Source organism: Tachypleus tridentatus, chromosome 11, assembly GCF_004210375.1.
Source record: "Tachypleus tridentatus isolate NWPU-2018 chromosome 11, ASM421037v1, whole genome shotgun sequence".
NCBI classification, from domain to species: domain Eukaryota; kingdom Metazoa; phylum Arthropoda; class Merostomata; order Xiphosura; family Limulidae; genus Tachypleus; species Tachypleus tridentatus.
Window position 1 is genome coordinate 4,409,678 of NC_134835.1, and position 20,953 is coordinate 4,430,630.

The 20,953-nt window shown below is 32.1% G+C and overlaps 1 protein-coding gene across 9 annotated transcripts in view; it reads left to right on the top strand.

Annotated features, from left to right (window-relative positions):
• The first annotated feature begins 2,069 nt into the window (after positions 1–2,069).
• The window catches only part of LOC143231622 (uncharacterized), a 68,325-nt gene continuing 49,441 nt past the window's right edge, over positions 2,070–20,953 (top strand). For 3 of the 9 annotated variants that reach the window (XM_076466158.1, XM_076466150.1, XM_076466157.1), the window contains exons 1-3: positions 2,070–2,391; positions 4,240–4,352; positions 13,811–13,982. In XM_076466158.1, coding sequence (XP_076322273.1) covers positions 4,314–4,352; positions 13,811–13,982 — 211 coding nt within the window. In that variant the 5' untranslated portion in view covers positions 2,070–2,391; positions 4,240–4,313. Of the gene's footprint in view, positions 2,392–2,459; positions 2,999–4,239; positions 4,353–12,594; positions 12,644–13,810; positions 13,983–20,953 lie in introns of those variants that run through there. The other 6 variants (XM_076466153.1, XM_076466154.1, XM_076466152.1 and 3 more) reach the window with 6 other exon arrangements.

A 20,953-nucleotide genomic window follows, 5' to 3' on the forward strand; every position in this document is an offset into this window, starting at 1 on the left:
TTTTAGCGCGACTTGGGCGCGAACCCGTGACCCTCAGATTACGAGTCACACGCCTTACGCGCTTGGCCATGCCAGGCCTTCAGGAAAGCTTTATATTTTATCTGTCATTCTCATTACTGTAACATTATACTTGATTCTCCAGATTGTAGGTAAATAATGAAAGTATAGGTTTCAAGTGTAAAATAAAATGTGTAGTATTGATTGTACTGATCATAAAATTTCAAAGTACATATGATTAGTTTTCTTTTCTAACCTTTTCATTCTTATTTTCTGTAGTTATTTTACTGCTAGTAGGTGGCTTTGAAACTAGAACAAACAAAATGAATAGTACTGTCTATCCTTTTCAGTTTCGAAATAATCCTCCAGAAAGTTTCTTCTAATTTTTTTACTTTTTTTTATTCTACTGTTAGCAGCTGAAGTTGAAACCTGTCAAACATAAAGCAGTGTATCACCATTCCTGGTTAAGTGTTATGGAACTTTGACAACATCAATATCAAATAATCTTTTGTGGTACAATTCCCAGAACTTTCTCTGTCTTGATTTAACAACTTTTTGAGAGTATACTGCTTACAATGACAGTTGTCTAAAGTATTATAACATCTTTATGTTATGACTTTGTAGAAATTCCAGCAATCCAATAAGTTAATAAGAAGTATACAATAGAAGCTGTTCAAATTGTGGCTTCAATAACACAGTGGGATGGAACTTGCCAGCTTCTTTACAGCATAGAGTATTTGCAACAAGAATTGTCTAAAATACTTTATAAAAGTGAGAGAAAATATTCATGATATGGCTCTTCACAAAATACTATCAAATTTGATAAATGTGGGTGATGAAGAGTTATTAGTGGTAAAGGGGTGAAGTACTTATGAACATCCAGTTTCCTATTTTACCATGGTTACGATGCATATTTTCCAGAATTTTGTGAGGTATGGTGAGATTTTGGTTGCCATATGTTTCATGTATATGTATATATGTTTGTGTGTGTGTGTGTGTATATATATACGTATATATTATTGTTATTACTGTTATAAATATACCACTGATGACTTGGCATGGCCAGGTGGCTAAGGCACTCAACTCGTAATCCGAGAGTCGCAGGTTCCAATTCCCGTCACACCAAACATGCTTGCCCTTTCAGCTGTGAGGGTGTTATAATGTGACGGTTAGTCCCATTATTTTTAGGTAAAAGATTAGCCGAAGTGTTGGCAGTGGGTAGTGATGACTAACTGTTTTCCCTCTAATCATACAATGCAAAATTAGGGACATCTAGCACAGTTAGTCCTCATGTAGCTTTGCGTAAAATTCAAAATAAACAAAACTTATATCACAGATCATCTTTGTGTATGTTAATTGTAATATGGCACTCTCAAGAGCAACAACGCACATACAGAACAAGAACATTGTTCCAAGAACATATTATTGGATTTAGTGGCTTACGTTTCCTACAAAACGTACAAAAGAAATTTTCCAGGATAATAAAATAGCAATTAGAATGTGTGAAAATATTTATTATATGGTTCAGAGTTGCACTGGTCCAATAAACATTATAGGTTTTGAGCCTTGTCGATCCATTTAAATTGTAGGTGTGTCTGTACTACTGGTCATCTATTTGATGCTTGTAGAATTTTGCAGCATAAGTGTACGAAAATGTTATTTGGGCACGTGTACAATTTACTACTGTCTTGTTTTAAAGTTGTCAAATTTCGAACGTGGTTTAATGTGGTATTAAATTTACATCAGGTTATACAGTTAGAATAACACAAATGCAGCAGGCCTAACTGTATTGGCCTACAAAATACAAATGAAAGTATAATACAACTGTACCGAAAATTACAGTGATATTTACCGTATGTTACATGTGTATATAAATATAAATATTACAATTTACTCATAAATGTTTGAATTTCAGTTTTATTTCTTAAAACATAAAAAGTAAATGAAACGCACAGAAAAACATTGATTTGGGGTATGTACCTTTGTTACAAGATTTTGCGCTCATCCATCGAACAGCACAAGCTCTTGTTAGCCTTATTTAGTGTTGTGGGTGGGTGTGTAGAGATAATGTTTGTAGGCTTTTAAACATTAACTTTTGAAAAACAAAAAAATATCAAATGATTGTATAAGTATTCTCAAAATCCCTTAATTTACTAAGGTTTCTAAGTAAAGTATATGTGAGTCGAAAATAGTCCTACTCCTATTCAGAGCAATAATTTATTGATTACACATCTACAGTTTTGACAAAATTCTTTCTTTTGCCTTCAAGCTACTTATAAACAAATACCAGAGGGGAATTCCTTTTCCTATTGGTTATAAATGTATGCTACTTAGTAGTAGGTGGGGCTAATTAAGAACTTTTAGTTTTTTTATTTGAAGGACAGAACTACTCTAGTAAGTTTTCTAAATATATTGATATCTCAGCAAATCATAGAAGCAGGAGGTTCTTATTTTATATTTGGCTTGTCTATATCTCTAATTTATTAGATACCTGTACATGTTGTGTTATGGGCGTAACAAAATAGAAACTGTATATGCAAAAATGGCTCGTTTGGGTTGAGAAAACATTTTACATAGAAGAGCGAACAACGTTTCGACCTTCTTCGGTCATCGTCAGGTTCATCGTGAACGAGCCGTTTTTGCATATATATTTCTCTATAAGTGGGTTTTCTCGACATCACTGAAAATAGAAACTGAGCAATAAGACAACTGGACGTGTTATGTGACACACAGGACTGATACTTAACATGTTTTCTTTACATTTCCTTTTAAATTAAAATATATATAATTTTTAAAATTATTTAATATGTAAACCATGTTTTGATGCCAGTCTCATTGACCTAAGTAGAAAAAATGCTATTTAATAAAATTTTGAAAATAACGCTCTTAAACGTCATGAGACGTGCACTTTAACCTACCAGGGCGAAAGGGTTGAGAGATGTGTAAAACAAGGCTGTGTCTTTTGTGGCTTGTTTAACTTGTATAGTGAAGACATTCATTGGTAAACAAAATTTTAAACTCAAGTATTAAGTTAAAAAATAATCACAACATAATAACCCCAAATTAAGCTATGCTTAGTATTTACATCAACATTTGAAATTAAAATATGTTTAGAACTGAAGACGTTCTACCCATTCCTATATACTCTATCATATATAAACACTTGTTGTACTGTAAATATATGTATATTGGTAAAACTGTATATCGCCTACAAATATCTACCCATGAGCTTATAGGATGTTAAACTAGATGCAGATATGAGCTATGTAGTCCACCCAACTCTTGTATGTGATTGCACAGTGAGAATAACAACCACCCAATAATTGTAGAAAACTTGACTATGAAATCAAAGATTATGAACTCTTTAATAAAGAAAGTCTTTTTGTTTTCACTAATTAACAACGTTAAATACTCACTGTTGTCATTCATATAATCATTTCCGTGTTCTTAGTGTTTTTATTTGGTATTTATTGTTATTTTAAAGATACAATGTTTATATTCAAACCTTTCTCAGAAATGGATTCTCTTAACAATGTTAGTTATTAAGGTTGTATGCTGCTCTTTTTATTGTACATTATGTTATATTGTCACCATTAAATTCTATTCTTTGTTAACTTTCAATTGAATATGAAAACTCACTCTGAAACTCACATTGTTTCTTTGTAGTTCATATACTATAAACTAACACTTTTTGATATTTTAATGTTGAAGATATAATTTAAGGAAATCCCAAATGCTTGTATTAAAGATGTTTTTTCCTATTACTATGTTATTAATATTTATTATGATACAATATATATTTAGGAGGTCATGCAGCAATTTATAATGTCAACTAGTAAAAGATAATTGTCACTAATCATGCTAAAGCTGTTTATTATATGTTTGTTAAATTACAAACTGGAGATAAATAAAAGGTTTGTTGTAGTCCATAAAAAGTTTTATTAGGAAAGAAAATTTAAGTTCAATCAAAATAAATCAGCAACATGACAGTATAAATTGTCCACTGAAGACATAAAAATTCATTATATTCTGAACTTAAATAAGACATTGCCTGAAGATTAATTCCTGTTTCCTTGTTATGGTAAAAACATGGAGAAAAAGTACATTTTTTTTTATTTATGCTTCACAGGTGTATGCTTCTGTGTAACAAAGTTAGTGAACATTATATTGATGTGCCATTTCATTGTGTGGGCTTTTATGATAGTGATGTACCAAATATCTATTGTTATGCTTTATTTCTAGCAACACAAGAAGCTGTTTCCTTAGAATAAAGATCTTCACATGCAGTATTTGAGTTTGATGTCCCAAAACAGAAGATGGAAGAGAATTATGATGAAATACCAGAAAAGACTACGGTAATAGTATATTGAAATCTTCCAAGTTTTTTGTTTTTATAATTATAATTAAGTGGTCAAGTAGTTGTAATGATGTGTTTCTTGGCATCATTTGTCTGGAGTTATGAGATTTAATAGTCACAGCCCAAAGAATGTTACTGAATGTATTCTGAATTGTTTTAGAAAGATTTAGTAGGTTATAGCTATTTTATTATTCTTATTATAACATGAATTTTACAAATAAACAGTGCTTATCTTACAAATTGTGTAGTAACTTATTTTAGCTGGAAAGTAAATTTTCTTCTGTCACTTGTATGTGATATCTACAAATTGTTTTATTTCTTTAATGGACATTGTTGGTCATAATGAAATTGAAAGCATCTAGTGAAGAAATAATATATCACTATCACTCTATTCATATTTTGTAAGATAACCTCTTTGAGATATTCAAAATACAAATCTAAGAGTAATGCAAAATATTAAATCAATAGGTAAAGAGTACATCCTCAAATTCTTTTGTGACTTGAATAAACATAATGAGTTCATGAACATTGTGATTAATATTCTATAATTTCCTTTCACATAATGTCAATCATTTGCTAATCCAATTAACTTTTGATGGAAATTGTAGAACCTCTTAGCTTTTAAGTATCAAAGTGTAAGAAGCAAATAAAAAGTAAATAAATAATGTTGAACAATAAAAAATTTCAATATCATATTTAATAAACATTTCTGTACAAAGGACAATATTCTGTAATCAGGGTACCCTGTGACATCTTAAGTCAGATTTAAAAAAATCAAAATACTCCTTAGTTTATTAAGATTTTTGTATACACTGGACTTGATAACTAACAAGTTGGATATACCAGAGATATGTGGTCTCTTAAAGTTTACCTTTTCTTGTGCCAGAAAAGATGTTCATGAAGAATTTGGATAAAGCTAAAGATCTTTCAGTTTCATCATAAATGTGTATTGAAGTCCTAATTCTTATTCCATCATTGGTGTACTTTGTGGAACATCTAGTTTATATGTTGTCATTGGTGTGTTTTATGAAAGGCCTAAATCTAGTCTTCTGGTGGAACAGTGGTAGGTTTAATGACTTACAGTGCTAAAATCTGTAGCTTAATTTTCTGTGGAAGACACAACAAAAAACTTAATGTAGCTTTACTCTTAAAAAATATATATAATTGATGTATCTTCAGAAGTTCTGATACAGATTAAAATCCATTTTTGTCTTTTGAAAAATTGAAAAATAATTCTCAAGCATTTTCCTACATGGTGATGAAATCACTGATAGTTTTGAAATTTTGTAATGAACCTTTAATTAATCTCTAGTTATTATTAGAACTTAGGTTGAGTTTTCTTTTCTGACTGTAGGTGTGAATATGCATTATGCAATCTTAAATGAGTTCCGAGATTTACCATGAGTTTGTTTTTAATGTGAAATCGTGAAGCAAACAGAAGTTATTGTTTTAACCTTCTTTGATTATCTTCAGGTTAATAAAGAGTTTGAAACAAGCTGTTGCTAGGCACATCTTAGGGACTAGAGTGTAAAGAGAGTGTGAGATTGCAGGAGTGTTACAGTTACATAGGTATACTTATCAGTTAATAACCTAACATCTAAAAAGGTCAAAAAGTTGTTCTGTACTTTATTTTAATTAAAGTTTTAATACCCATACCAACTATCAATCACCCAGTCTAAGCCTGTCTAGATATCTCTCACTTAAATTTTCTCTACTTAATTTGCGCTTACCAGTCACCTATAGACATTCACACCTTGCTTACCTAGACATCGTACTTTCTTTAATCTCCAAAACGCTATAATGTAACAATACTCATTTAAGGTAACAAGAAAAACACTGAAGAATGAAGTAACATGAGATCAACAATATTAATGAAACCTAGTACAACAAATAAACTGGATATACAGCATACAATTTGTACAGAATAGTACAATGAAATTTGTCACAACTAACAATTTTAAAAGAATCAACCTTAAACACTTCTGTTATGAATCTAAACAATCATTAAATATTAGGTAACAAAATAAACTAAATATTAATACTTACATTAAACAGTCTTGTATATCAAACAGAAATAAATCTAAACTATTTTAAATATAGAGCCTATAGTGTGATTTCTAAAGTGACATTTGTCTTGTCAAGTGTGTTGTAATTGAACCAACCTATTTGAACTTAGACAGAAAAAAAAATTTAAAGCTCTGGATACAACTATGATAGCCAACAGTGTAAAGAATATTTGTATATATGTTTAACTTGTTTTAACATGTATTATTTCAAAGCAAGTGGACTGCATGCTATTCGTTTGTTTCTGGTTGACATTTATCAGAAACACCTACTTTAAAGAATCAGGCCCATACCTAAAATCTTGGAGAAATTTCCTGTTATAATTTGTTGTCATTCTATAATGAAAGAAATATGATTTATATTTATTTTCTAATTTTTTATGGTGGTTTCAAGATCAGTCTAATATACAGAAGCCATACAGAGTTTTGTTAGTGAAAATAACAGACAAAATGTAAAGTTTTTTTGTCGTTTTTTTTAAGAAATGTTTGATAACTACCTATACATTATAAGAGATTTTTACATGCAAAATTTGAATATTCTCTTATGCATAAAAGAAAACAATTACTTAACAGACCTTAAGACTTAATAATAAATTTATCTTCTGAGTATGAAAGCATTGTAATGTTTACTGATAAACAAGCACAACACAACATCGTTATAAGGTCTGTTCTAGGGACCGAGCTCATGCTGAAAGAGATTAAAAAAAAATATGTTTGTTGTTCATCTCTAAATGCTGCAAATGTTTTATTAGAACCCACTGTTCTCCACTATTAGAACTTTTGCTGATTACTTTTCCAGAAATCTTACATTATTCTCTACTGAAATTATTTACTTTATAGTGACATAGATAGATAATAATATTTTTTCAAATCATTTTAGCTTTTTTTTTTTTTTGAGATTTATTGGTTACTGTCCAGTCTACTTGCCATGACATCATAAGAGCATCTTAATACACAGTTCTTGAAGTAGTCATTATGAGAAAAAGAATGCCACATAAGAAAACAAAACCTTGTTTAAGTTAAATAGATACTAGGGTCAGAGTAAATATAAAACCTTTAAAATATGACAATACTAGCATCTCTACATGCACAATAATTTTGTTTGTATATGGTAAAAAAAAAAAACACTACAAAATTTTGGTGGACAAAATGATCCACCATCTTCAGGAGAAAAAGAAGGACACAAAAAACTTGTTTGTATACCGAAGTAAATGTATGCATACAATTAGTTTAATGTACAATGGTGTCATTTACAAATCCAAATTCTAGAAATTCACTTCCATGGCATCTGGGCCTAAATCTCTATTCAAGTTGATCAGTTTGCATGGAACAGTTTCTTAAAATTCTTTTATATTTAGTTTTGTTGTTGTTGTTTTTCTTAAAATGTTTAAGTAATTCCAAATTATTTAGATCAGTGACATGAGAATTTCACTGTGTTCCATCAAGGGTAAGTCAGTGATTTTTTTATTTATCTATTTCATTTTTATGTTCTTTTCTTCTAAGCTTCAAGTTGTTACTCATCTGTCTAATATGTTTTAAACCATAAAAACATGAAATTTTAACTATTCCACATTTCTCCACAAGTTCAGTTTTATCTTTTAATCCATTAATATTATTAATTATCTATCATTAAGATGTGAAGTGTATTTAACAAGCTATATTTTTTCCAAAATCCATTACATATTTTTGTTGATCAAATATTTATTAATATATTATTAAATATATTGTCCCTTATTTCCATCTTTGGTTGACTATCCATGGAGCACTAAAGTTTTAGTAAGTTACTATAATATCCATATATATAGATATATATGTACATCTCTTTGTTTTTCTATTATTTAACTATTTCTTGTTTGCAGGGCTGATCTCAACCAAATTTTGTGGTATGATTGCTGTATTGAACTTTTATTATTTTTGATGTACATGAGTGTTAACTACATTAATAAATGGTGTTGCATCTTTGCACCAAATTAAAAAAACTTTATGAAATTTTCTGTAATGCGATGTATTGCAGTGTGTAGGAATGTTATAAATACATCTGAGAGTGTGCTAGTATTTGTTATAGAGGAATGTAAGGAGGAAATGGCTACCATAATTGCAATAATACATAAACTAAGATAAAGTTTCTACCACAACCAACCATTTGCTGAGTTATTACCCTCTTCCAACTTTGATCCATGATTTTACAATTTCATCCCATGAGACATTTCTGTGGCCAATGACCATCAATTAATTAACATTGTGAAACAGTATGAAAGGACATCAAGAACTGGGTTACTATTTCTTCATACAAAGTCATTTTGATCACTGCACAGTGTATACCATGTTTTAAGTATTAGTTTGTTATAACCACAAACAAGCTAAAAAATTAATAAAAATAAAAATACACTAATTTAAAGAATCCCAGGGTACAAACTATAATGTGGAATATAAAATGTATCATAGGTTTTGGAGGTGACTGTAAAAGTAGGACTCACATTGTGATGGAAATACACTGCCTATCAGTCTTAATCTCCAATATTCAGTCTCACATTAAAAAATAAAGGAATAACAATAGAAACTAAAATTGAAGATATATAAATATAAGTTGGGAGAGGGAGATCTGGGTGCTCAAGCCCACAATGACCCACATCTATATCACCCTTTACTGCCTGCAGACAGTTGCAGGAAGGTGACTGCTCTCCAAAGTAAAGAAGAAGAAAAAAATTAATTGAAAAATAAAAATTAGAATAAGAAAAATAAAACAGTACCATTGGGGTAAGTAAGTTAAATGAACTTACCTCTTCAAGTTAACATTCTAGCCATCATTATGAAAGAAAGAAAGGCACTACTAGTATGAAGGGTCCCATCCAGTTATCTAAATTAACTAGTATGACTCCCAACCACCTCTCATTAAGTCTACATAACTATCATGCTCTAAACAGGCCTTTATATGCAGCAGTGTGTACATATGAATCAAATAGTACCAAGTTGTTAAATGACCTTATTTATAATTAAAAATAATTATTAGAAAGTTTTAGTAAAATTTCTTTAATTTTTATATTTGTTACATAGGTGAATAGTTTTATTTAATGTTTCTTTATTAAATTAAATCCATTAACTATTAAGATTCATATGATGATTTGAACATTACTGATAATATATTGTAATTTGTTACAAATTTTACAATATCTGAATAATTGCAAAGTTATAATGCTAATAACAGAGGGGTATGATTCATTACTATTAAAAGAGGGTAAACTATGAATTGGTTTGTTTTGAAATTTTGCACAAAGCTACTTGAGGGCTATCTGTGCTAGCCATCCCTAATTTGGCAGTGTAAGACTAGAGGGAAGGCAGCTAGTCATCACCACCCACTGCCAACTCTTGGGCTACTCTTTTACCAACGAATAGTGGGATTGACCATCACATTATAATGCCCCCCATGGCTGAAAGGACGAGCATGTTTGGCGCAACAGGGATGCAAACCCACGACCCTCAGATTACGAGTCACATGCCTTAACGTACTTGGCCATGCCGGGCCCCATGAATTAGAAAGGCAAAATATTTTCATTGATATCCTTATCAATTATTTTAATTTCTAAATCTAAATAATGTACTTCTGTATGAGACAAAGTATTTTCAATTTCTAATTCTACTGGATAAATAGTGTTAATAACATTATTTATTTTTGGATTATTTGTACTAACTAAATCATCTATATATCTCTAAATTCAGGTAAAAGTATTTGGATTTATTGTAGTTTTCAATAACTCTATTCTCATCATAATAAAGATGTTTTAAGTACATACACACTGAGTTCTTGAAGTATATACAGAATGTTTTGTGTGATAATAATGAATACAAATACCTAGCTTATTTATTATAAATTGTATCTGTGATATTAGCTTTTATGCTTTTTTTTTTTTATCAAACAGTGAATATTTTAAATGATTTAATTCTGAACATAACTTGACAGTCCCATGTGCAAAAGATGAATATGAAGATTTTTTTTGTGACGTGATTTCAGGTATAGCAGGATGATATGCTGATTATGATTTTCCACATATGGAAGTAGACAAAAAGTCACTCTCTCTTTTTACACAAATGTCTTAAAGCTTTAAACAACTTTCCTCTTCAAATTCTGAAATGAAGTGTACCATGCGTCATGACTAAAATATTTTTTTAAAATGAACATATGATTTTATTCTTACCATGAAAATCTTCTTTTACTCAGACTGACTCATTAAAAGTTTTAAATTCTCATATGGGTCTTAAGTGAGATTTGTGTACTAAAGAATCTTATATTTGTAATGTGTACTAAACTTGCCAAATTTCATGAAGATACATATAGTATATTAAAAATTAAAATATGTATAGTTTCATGGTTATGTAGTTCTTACAAGGTTGGTCAAAATGACCATACCCCTATGTATAAGGCTAAAGTGGTTGTACTTGTCTTTATGAAATAGTTTAACTTGCACTTTTTTGTTTACATTTTTCTTTGTTAAAAAGTGTGAATCAAAAGTTGTAATTCATGCTTTGTGTAAAAATTTACAGGTATGTGAGAAATGTAATGTGCTTCTTGACCATTTGAGGATTGTAAATTTTTTTTTAAATTCAGTTTAACATTTGAGTGAATTTGAATGAAGACTAATACATTTTAATCCATAATGATTAGAAAACCCACTTGTAGAGAAAAATATATGTGTAAAAATGGCTGGTGTGGGTAGAGAAAACTCTATGTAGTGGAGCAAACAATGTTTCGACCTTCTTCGGTCATTGTCAGGTTCACAAAGAAAGAAAGAGGTAACTGATTGATAGCTAACCACATGTTTGAAGGCAGTTGTGTAATTGAATGTAGGAATGTAGAGGGTGTGCTTAGATGTTTGATTATATATTAATATAGATATAAAGATGTTCTTTGTATTGGTTTAAAATACCTATATTGATATATAATGAAACATCTGAACATACCCTCTATATTCCTACGCTCAATTACACAACTGCCTTCAAACATGTGGTCAGCTATCGGTCAGTTACCTCTTTCTTTCTTTGTGAACCTGACGATGACCGAAGAAGGTCAAAACATTGTTTGTTCCTCTACGTAAAAATGTTCTCAACCCATACCAGCCATTTTTGCATATATATTAATACATTTTGTTTAACACATCATGTCCAATCATTTTCTTTGTAATTTGTCATTCTGATTCATCCATTGTGAAATATAAATGTCTAATATTTTATTAGAAAATAACTTGAAAATACTACAGTGCTGCCCAAATCTTTTGTTTCCTATTTTATATTGTACCTTGTTTTCACCTGTATCATCACCTGTATTATGAACCAGAATTTTATTTAGTCAAATTTCAGTTGCTAAGACAAACTGCATTCAGGAAATAGTGGATTCTAAAAATTATAACTTTAGATGTGTACAGCATACAAGGAAATACGTAAAAAGAATATATGCAAGAACCAACATTACGCATTGTTATAAACACCTGAGCAGAGATGTCATTCTTAATGTCAGCTTATCTTAGTTATTTCACATGTTTTGAAATAGAGGTATGATTTAATAACTTGTTCAACTTTTAGTGCAAGATATATTAAAATTTCATCACAAAGTAAAACATTGGATTAATTTATCCTTTGATCTTTGTCAACTTCATTATGTAACATCAGTAGTTTATAAACCACCTAGAATCTTTAGTCAAATCAGTTAATCAGTTAAGAAATGGTTCAGGCATGACAAGAATCTGATAGAACTAGGTGACTAGCTTATTATTTGGTTAACAGACTTGTTAATTGCTTTTGATTAATTGACTGGTACAACTGGTAAACCTTTGCATGCTTAAAAACAACAAGTAGCTTTGGTGAATGGTTGATTACAGACAGTTGTATATTGTTCAGCAATCCAAAATTAGTGGCAGTGTCAGATAGATTTTGTAGCTTTTCTGTAACAAAAGACCATCAAATCACATCACAAGGTGTACACATATACCAAATCACCAGACCTTTCTGGCTCAAAGAAGAACAACCTTAAAATAAAAGATATTAATAATACTAAAATACCAATTGTGTGTAAATATTTAAACTTAACAATAAAACAAATATAGTTTGGTTGTATGAATAGCTGGAGTAAGCAAACATAGTAATCAGTGAAAATCCATTTTAATTGGTTGATTATTTTCATACCAGTCTAGGTTATCATAACTTGGTGACTGATGTATTGGAATAATCTGAACAGGTAGTTTTGATTACTTGTTTCTTTTCATGATTAATGATAATCAGAACAAGTGGTTATGATTAGTTTATTTTCATTACAATTAATTTCACTTAATTGATTGTTGATATAATAGAAGAAGATAATAACCAGAAACACAGATTTATTGTAAAGAGGGCTGGTATGGGTATTACAACTTTGATTAAATTGGTATAATTTTGATTGCAATTAATTAGTTAATTGATATGACACTAAATAATTGCTGTAATTTCCTAACTCTAGTAATGGTTGAAATTGTGATATCCTGAATGCATATTGTTCTAGACGAATCTTCTTTCATCTTTCAATTTTCCAGCATACTATTGTACAAATTATAATCATTTTTATTTGACAACATTGTATAAACTGAGATAAAGTATATATTCTTATTTAAATTATAATAATAAAAGTAATTTAATTTTGATTAATAAATGAATGAACTAATTTACCATTGTATTTTTGTTGTCATAATCAAGACCTGCATTTAAATGCTCTAAATGCTTGTGTTTATTAATATATTGACAAATAAGTTTTCTGTCTTGAATTAAAATATGTACAAGTGGCTTTTAAAATATATTTTATTAACTAAATGTTTTTTCATCACAACATGAATTTTGTCAGTCAATTGTGCTCTATAACATTTATTTTGAAATACTGTAAGGTTTTGTTTGTTTAGTTTGTTTTTTTAATTTTACACAAAGTTTCTCAAGGGCTATCTGTGCTAGCCATCCCTAATTTTGCAGTGTAAGACTAGAGGGAAGGCAGCTAGTCATCACCACCCACTGCCAACTAATGAGGTATTCTTTTACTAAGGAATAGTGGGATTGATCATCACATTATAATGCCCCTATGGCTAAAAGGGCAAGCATGTGTGGTATGATGGGGATTTGAACCCGCAACCCTCGGACTATGAATCAAGTGCCTTAACCACCTGGCCATGCCAGACAGTAAGGTTTGGTCTAATAGTGTTTGTTAACTCACTTTTTGTCAATAACTTGTCTGTGTTAGTGAAGACAGGTGCAAAGGCACAGTTTTGTAGTGTAACTTTTATAAAATCATGTTTTAAATTTAGTAAACTGTGGAGACTTTATATGTTTTTGATTGTGTAATTTAGTTATGATACTATTGATTTTGTTAACTTTTTGATTTCAGAACATAATTATGAAGGTTAAAACTGGTCAATCTGATGAAGTTATTTCTGAGTTTCAGGAGAGTGACATTGGAGAACCAGATAGTTCAAATGATGATATTTTGAGTGTGAAAAAAGAAAAAGAATCTGAAAATGAGTTTTATCAACTTGGCTCTGGTTTAGAAAGTACACTTGGTAAGTTTAAATATCTGTGAAAGAGTTCTTATAATGATTATTACTGTTTAGATGAGATAGTGATTTAAAAGATCGTTGTTTCATTTGAAGTATGTAAACAAGGTTGTGAAAGTCAAATGTTGTTCCCTATCATTGTCATGGTCAGCAGTTTAATATGATCACCTGAATTTAGTTTTGATTACTACTAAGTACTAATAACTGACTAGTTTATTATTGATTTTGATAAGTAATTGGGAAGGTCCTGAAAATAATTGTTTTTGGCAAAAAACTGAATTTCCAATCTTTTTGAGGTCACTCCTCTCCTCCTTTGACACCACTACTTAAAGTCATTTTAATACAGATTTTTGTTAGGTACCCTTTAATGCTATATTTAAGCCAATAACTTAACCATTTACACCGTGACATACTAGACCAACTTTTATTTCTAAGAAAAGGAATTGACTTTGTTGAACATCTGGATTATAAGTTAACCTTTTCACAATGGGCTTGATATAATATACTTGATATAGTATACTTCACATAATACACTTGATATAATATACTTGAGTTTATACATATGTTTGCACACATTAATTATTTACATCTTCAGAAAAGTAATTAGAAATGTTACATGTCTTTTGTAGACCAAAACTCAAAATTTTTAATGAAGTATTTTTACTAAATATTTTATTAGCATATCAAATGGAAGTGATTTTCATGTTATGATTAAAAATACTATTATTTATCTACAAAATCCCAAATTTCTTCTGTTTAATCTTTAAAACTTCCTAAATTCATTTTAAACATTTCATTTAAGCTTTAACATTTCACCTAATTAATGATCTACTTGAGTCTTCAGTATGTAGATAACTCTTGAAAGTATAATGAAAAGATAAGTTGTAATGTTAGAAATAAAAAGAGCAGCTGTGCCTTCTTTTTTTTTCATTAGTATTGGTCACAAAGTTTTAAACAACTTCTCTTAACAGTTTGAACTGCTAAACATATCACATTTATTTTCTGTCTTTATTTTAGTGTCACTGACTAAAGTAGAACCCACTGAAAATAAACCAATAAATTGCCATTTGTTCCAGTAGACAATTTATTTGACACCATCATAACACAATACTCACAAAAGTAACAAAGCACATGTGAAAAAATAGTTGATCAACTTCTACTCCAAGAACAGGAAGTCCAATGTATCAAGTTTTATATTCTAAAGTGTTTTCTTGGAAAATTCAGAGTAATCACACTGCACTTAGAATGATTGAAACCATTTATGCTGACAACATAATGTGTAATTTATTGGCTTATATATGCATCCTATAGTGTTCTCAACAAGACTTCCAGAGTGACAACACTGCACTTTGAACTAGTACAATCTTTTATAATATGATTCAGTGCCAATACAATAAACACTGGAATTATTTGAATATTGGTAATCTCATATTGGGGTGTATAGAATTAAGCAGCATAAGTGTACAAAGGTGTTATTTGAGCACATGCTTACAAAATCTTCTTACTCTTTTCAGCACTCATTCATCTACCAATAAAAACTCAAATTTTGGAATTACCTATCATACTTGTTTAGTTTTGCAAGCATTTTAAGTCTGGTCTTGTTTGGAAAATATTATTACTTAGATTGGTGTTCATTTATAGGTTCTGTTGTGTTTTTTTAAACTTGTTCACATTCATCAACAGTTGTATAAAGTGTGTTCAAAAATATGAACAACTTTTTAGAATTATACATTTGTTTCAGCAATTAAATACTTTGCATATATTTCTATAGATGAGGTTCTACAACTTTTCCATTTCCATTTTTTGCATTTCTAAATGTTATGAATAAGTGTTGCATCATTTGCTTTTAATTTACATCAATTTAAACACCCCTCAAGGTGGATTCTTGTATATGGTGATGGGACCTTCCAGAAAAGATTCTGCACTTTCAAGTTACTTTCTCCTGGATCTAAACATCCACCCATGTTTCTGGTGTGTGTATAGCTATCTATGAAGGGGAAAAGAGGATCCTGGTAGTTGAGAGGTCCAATTCTAACACACCACTTTGGCCTTGAATTCATATAGATGGGCTGGCTTAGGGTACCCCCCCTCCAAGGTCAGTCGTCTGTTTCACTTGGGCTAAGGTCAAGAGAGAAATTCTCAACAGGTGTTGTGGACATTGTATCTGATGCTGGTGTTTGGGTATGGTGCTCATGAAACTCTAACATTGCTTCAATGAATTTGTTTGGTATTTCAATGCTTTTCTTCATGGTGAATTGAGTCAGTAGGTACCAAAATGTAGGATCTTTAGTACGGATACCCCAATCCCTAAAAAAAAATATTGTAAAACTGACCACACATGGATGGCTTTGTTACACAGTCTCATTTCAAGCCTCAATTTTTTATTATGCATTCATTGCCTGAGAAATCTTTAGGGCAGATATTTCCCTTTTTCATTCAAAAAGGATTAGAGGGGTTTGCTGGCTCCTCCCAAGTCAGTAAGGAAGCTGCACTGAGGATTTATTTTGGTGGAAATATCTTCACCACAACACACCAAACTCCTCCTGAAGTGGGATGGCCATGGGGGATGTACCAATTGAAGTTACTCCCCATCCTACTTTGAATTCTTCAAGAGAAATAGTTGTTGAGAGAGATTTAAAAAACATTCCTGAGTTGAAGATTCTTGCTGGTTTCTCCAACCAAGACATTTCTGTTGTGCATGATATTTCTACTTATAGGAATGGAATAATGCTGCCTACAAATGTTCTTATTTGGATGTTTACATCACCATTCTGAGATATATTTTTATTTCAAGTGGATTTCTCGTCATCAAGAATTGTTTAAAGTCTTTAAACTTTGCACCTCTTTGTTCTCTACCCACTTAGGGCAAGAATGAAAATAGTGGAGGTGTTAACACAATGTTCACGTTCAGTGCACGTTAAAGATGTATGAGAAAATGTCTTTAAGTGACCAAACCACAAGCACTGGAAACATCGGAGAGGGTTTCAAATATATAGCTGTACTTTACAGTTCAAGTAGTCTGTCTTTATGGCAGCAGGCTTTGTGTTTACAGTCTGTATCTCAGAATGGCTGGTATGAATATTAACAATTTTACTGGTAAGCACAGAACAACATTTTGAACTTCCTAGGTCATCTTCAGGTTGAAACATTATTATTTGGTTATCAGTAAAAGTGTCAATACTCATACCAGCCATTCTGAGATACAGACTGTAAACAATATTTCTTAACCAGAGGCTTGGAAGTTGCTGTCCCTTACTCCATCTTGGACATATTCTGCTGCACTATATTTCACTGCTGCAGTGGGAATGCAAACAAGTCTCTTTGTGTCTCCAACAGAGTCCTTCTCCAACTATGTGAAACGTTTTTTGCCCTCCATGGTTAAAAGAGTTGACCAGTTAATGTCTACTTCTGTCTTTGCTCCCACCAACCCTTTCAATGGCTCCCTGGATCATCTCCTTTAGTTTCACCTTCTGATGTCTGCTCAGGTTCATCTACTTATTTGGTTCCAAGATGCAGAAAAATTATTCATTCATGACCTAAGTTGCTGGAATCTTCTATGAATGGAGACCTGTCCACTCAATCTTGACAGAATCCATGGAGGTTGAAAGACTTCCTCCTTATAAAGAAAAATGATGTGGTCATAAACCAAAGGGTTCTACCCAGTTCTCCACATAAATAAATATGATGACATTAATACAGTGGAACCTTCAAGGTTTCTGTTCTGATATAGATAACATTATTGAAAGCTCTATACAGTCACTTTTTGGCACTTTTCTCTGAAAAGCAATGATAGGTTATGTGATGGATGAGTGCATTCAGAGGTGGTACTGCTGGTTGACTAGCACGTACCTGCCCTATCTTTGACACTCAATACACCCTTGGAGGCTGTAGTCTTCTGTGTTTCCTTGAGTCATACCATTACTGTTTGCTCTCTCTATCTGTCTCACGGAGAAACGTATGATCAATTAGACCTCGATGCTCTCATTGAACAGTTGCAATCTCCTTTTTTAATACTGGGGGGACTTTAATGGACATAATCCCCTGTGTGGTAGTATTGATATTGATGGGAGAGGTCATTCCATAGAGAGTATTCTCTCTGATTGCAATATTTCTCTTTTTAATACTGGTATTTATATTTATTTTCATGCACCTAGTCAATCTTTTTCTGCTATTTATCTCTCTGTCTGCTCTCTTTCACATTTCTCTCAATTTTTGGAGGTTTGACAGTGACCCACAGAATAGTGGAAATTTTCCTATCATTCTGAGAGAGACTGGCTGTGGTCAGTGCCATCTGACTCTCTTGTCTCAGTGGAAGCTGGACCAGGTCAACTGGCCCTTTTCCACTGCACTTTCAGAACTTGATCTGACTATTGTCTGTAAGCCAACGATAGATCACTGCATGGCAGCAGTGACTGACTGTTTTGTCCAGGCAACTGATCACTGTACACCTAAAACCTTGACACATTTTTCATGGTATTATTGTCTGTGGTGAAATCCTGTCTGTCACATAGTGTGGTAGACTCAAAAACATGCTTGGGATACCTTTCATAGGTAACCCACACTTTCAAACTGCATCACTTTTCAGCAGACCCATGTGCATGCTCAGCAGGTACGACATCAGAGCTACAAGGAATCTTGGGTTAAGTTCACAACTAGCATCTCTTTTACCACCATTTCCAAAATGACATGGTACAAGATTCAGAAGGTCAGTGGGCAGTATACTTCTGCCCCCCTTTCAATCTTGCTCTCAGGTGGCCAGGAAGTTGCAGATGCCCAGAGCATTGCTGATACTCTTGGAGAAAGCTTTTCTCATACATCTAGCACTTCTGTTTCTTTGCCCACCTTCTTAGCTTTCAAAACTTGGACAAAGAGTTGCCCCTTTCCTGTTGAGCTGATCATCTCTATGAGTATATTTTCTCCCCTATACACTGATGGAACTTAAACTTGCTCTTCATCAGTCTGGCAGTAATATATATGTAAAAACAGCTCGTTTGGGTTGAGAAAATATTTTACGTAGAGGAGCGAACAACGTTTCGATTTTCTTCAGTCATCGTCAGGTTCACAAAGAAAGAAAGAGGTAACTGACCGATAGATGACCAGATGTTTGGAGGGGGTTGTGTAACTGAGTGTAGGAATGTAGAGGGCATGCTCAAATGTTTCATTATATATTAATATAGGTATTTAAAACCAATACAAAGGAACATCTTTATACCTATATTAATAAATATAATCAAACATCTAAGCATGTCCTCTACATTCCTACACTCAGTTACACAATCCCCTTCAAACACGTGGTCAGCTATTAGTCAGTTACCTCTTTCTTTCCTTGTGAACCTGACGATGACCGAAGAAGGTCAAAACATTGTTCGCTCCTTTACATAAAAATTTTCTCAACCTAAACCAGCCATTTTTACATATATATTTTTCTATACAAATGGGTAATCTTGTCATCACTGATTAATACTGAGCCCTAATAAAGTGGGAGTTGAAAAACATACCCAGATGTACCAAATACTGGATAGGTGCGAAAAAGGACTTGACAGGCTTGAAAAGCCAACCCAAATGTGCATCCACATGCAGAACAATACAAGTTTGAGAGCAAGAGTCCTTCCAAGAAGGGACAAGAAGTTTATCATCCATGTAAAAATGGAACCTCAGCACCAGTTTGGGAATATGCCTCTGAATTTACTGAAGAAAAAGTGAGCAGAAGCAATGTGGAAAGGAAGAGCAATAAGCTGGAAGAGTTGCTCTTTCCCTAAATAACCAAGTAATGAAAATAAGCAGGTTGAGAGACAACAGGTACATGACCAGATGCCAGCCCAAAGTCTTACCAGGAACCACAAACAAGAGAAGGGGTACGTACCTCTCAATGGCATTCATGGACAACAGATCTGAGACTGCATCCTTAAGATGCTAAAGTGGGATCACAGAGAGGAAGGAAGGGAACTGGAAATGGGTAAGAGAAGTTGATAGAAAGTCTATAGGTGAAAACATGAAGAATCTATCTGTTAACCAAATGTGGAGGCCAAAAATTGGTTAAGATAAACAGGCCCCCACACCTGACAGGATAGTCACTAAAAAGATTATCTTGACATCAGGAACAAGCAAGACTGCAAAAACAATAGGGCAGAGAAGCAGGAATGGAAAGAGGAGACATGAATACAGTATGCATAAAAGCAGTAACAGAAGGGCAAGGTTGACAAAGACATGAAAACTCATACAGACAATGAAGGCTGATGCTAGATCAACTTGGTCCACATCACCAGAATCAGGAACACCTCCAAAGACTTTTGGGTGAAGCTTGAGGGAAGCATACATTAGCTATGATAGCATCCTATCCAAGAAGTCTTGAGAGCAGAGGAACCACATAAGAGGGAACAGAGGAAAAGAGGTACAGGGCATAGTAGTGAAAAGAAAACAAACTTCTCCAGAGAACCCTTCTGAAACATGATAGAGTGCCTAAGAAATAACTGAAGTTAGGCAACATAATGCAAGAGGGTGGTAGGTAAAATACAAAGGTGTGAATATTGGGTCCTCCAAAGAGAAAGACATTCAAGAGACATGGAATTAAGGAATGGAAACCAAAAATGGTTGTAATCCAAGATAAAAAGTCTTAGTAAAAGTAAAGAAACAATGGTGGTTATGTGGAAAACAAACAATAAATTACACAATCTGGAAAAAAAATTAACTTATTCAGAAACTGTTGCAAATCCCAAATAATTAACAATTTTTTAACATCTGTTACAAGCAATACCAAAGAAAATAATGAATTCAAGTGCTCTTAGGGGGAACTACTGTGCAAGGAGGTTATGTTGTCCTTCTTTTGGTGAAGGGTTATTTATCATTACAAAATAATAACATCATGTACTAATGCCATTCACATTAAATTCTTTTTTTTAGGTTAGAGGTACCTCAAGGAAACTGGAATGCCAATCTCATAGGCAGATGCACATAGGTTTGGTTTGTTTTAAATTTCA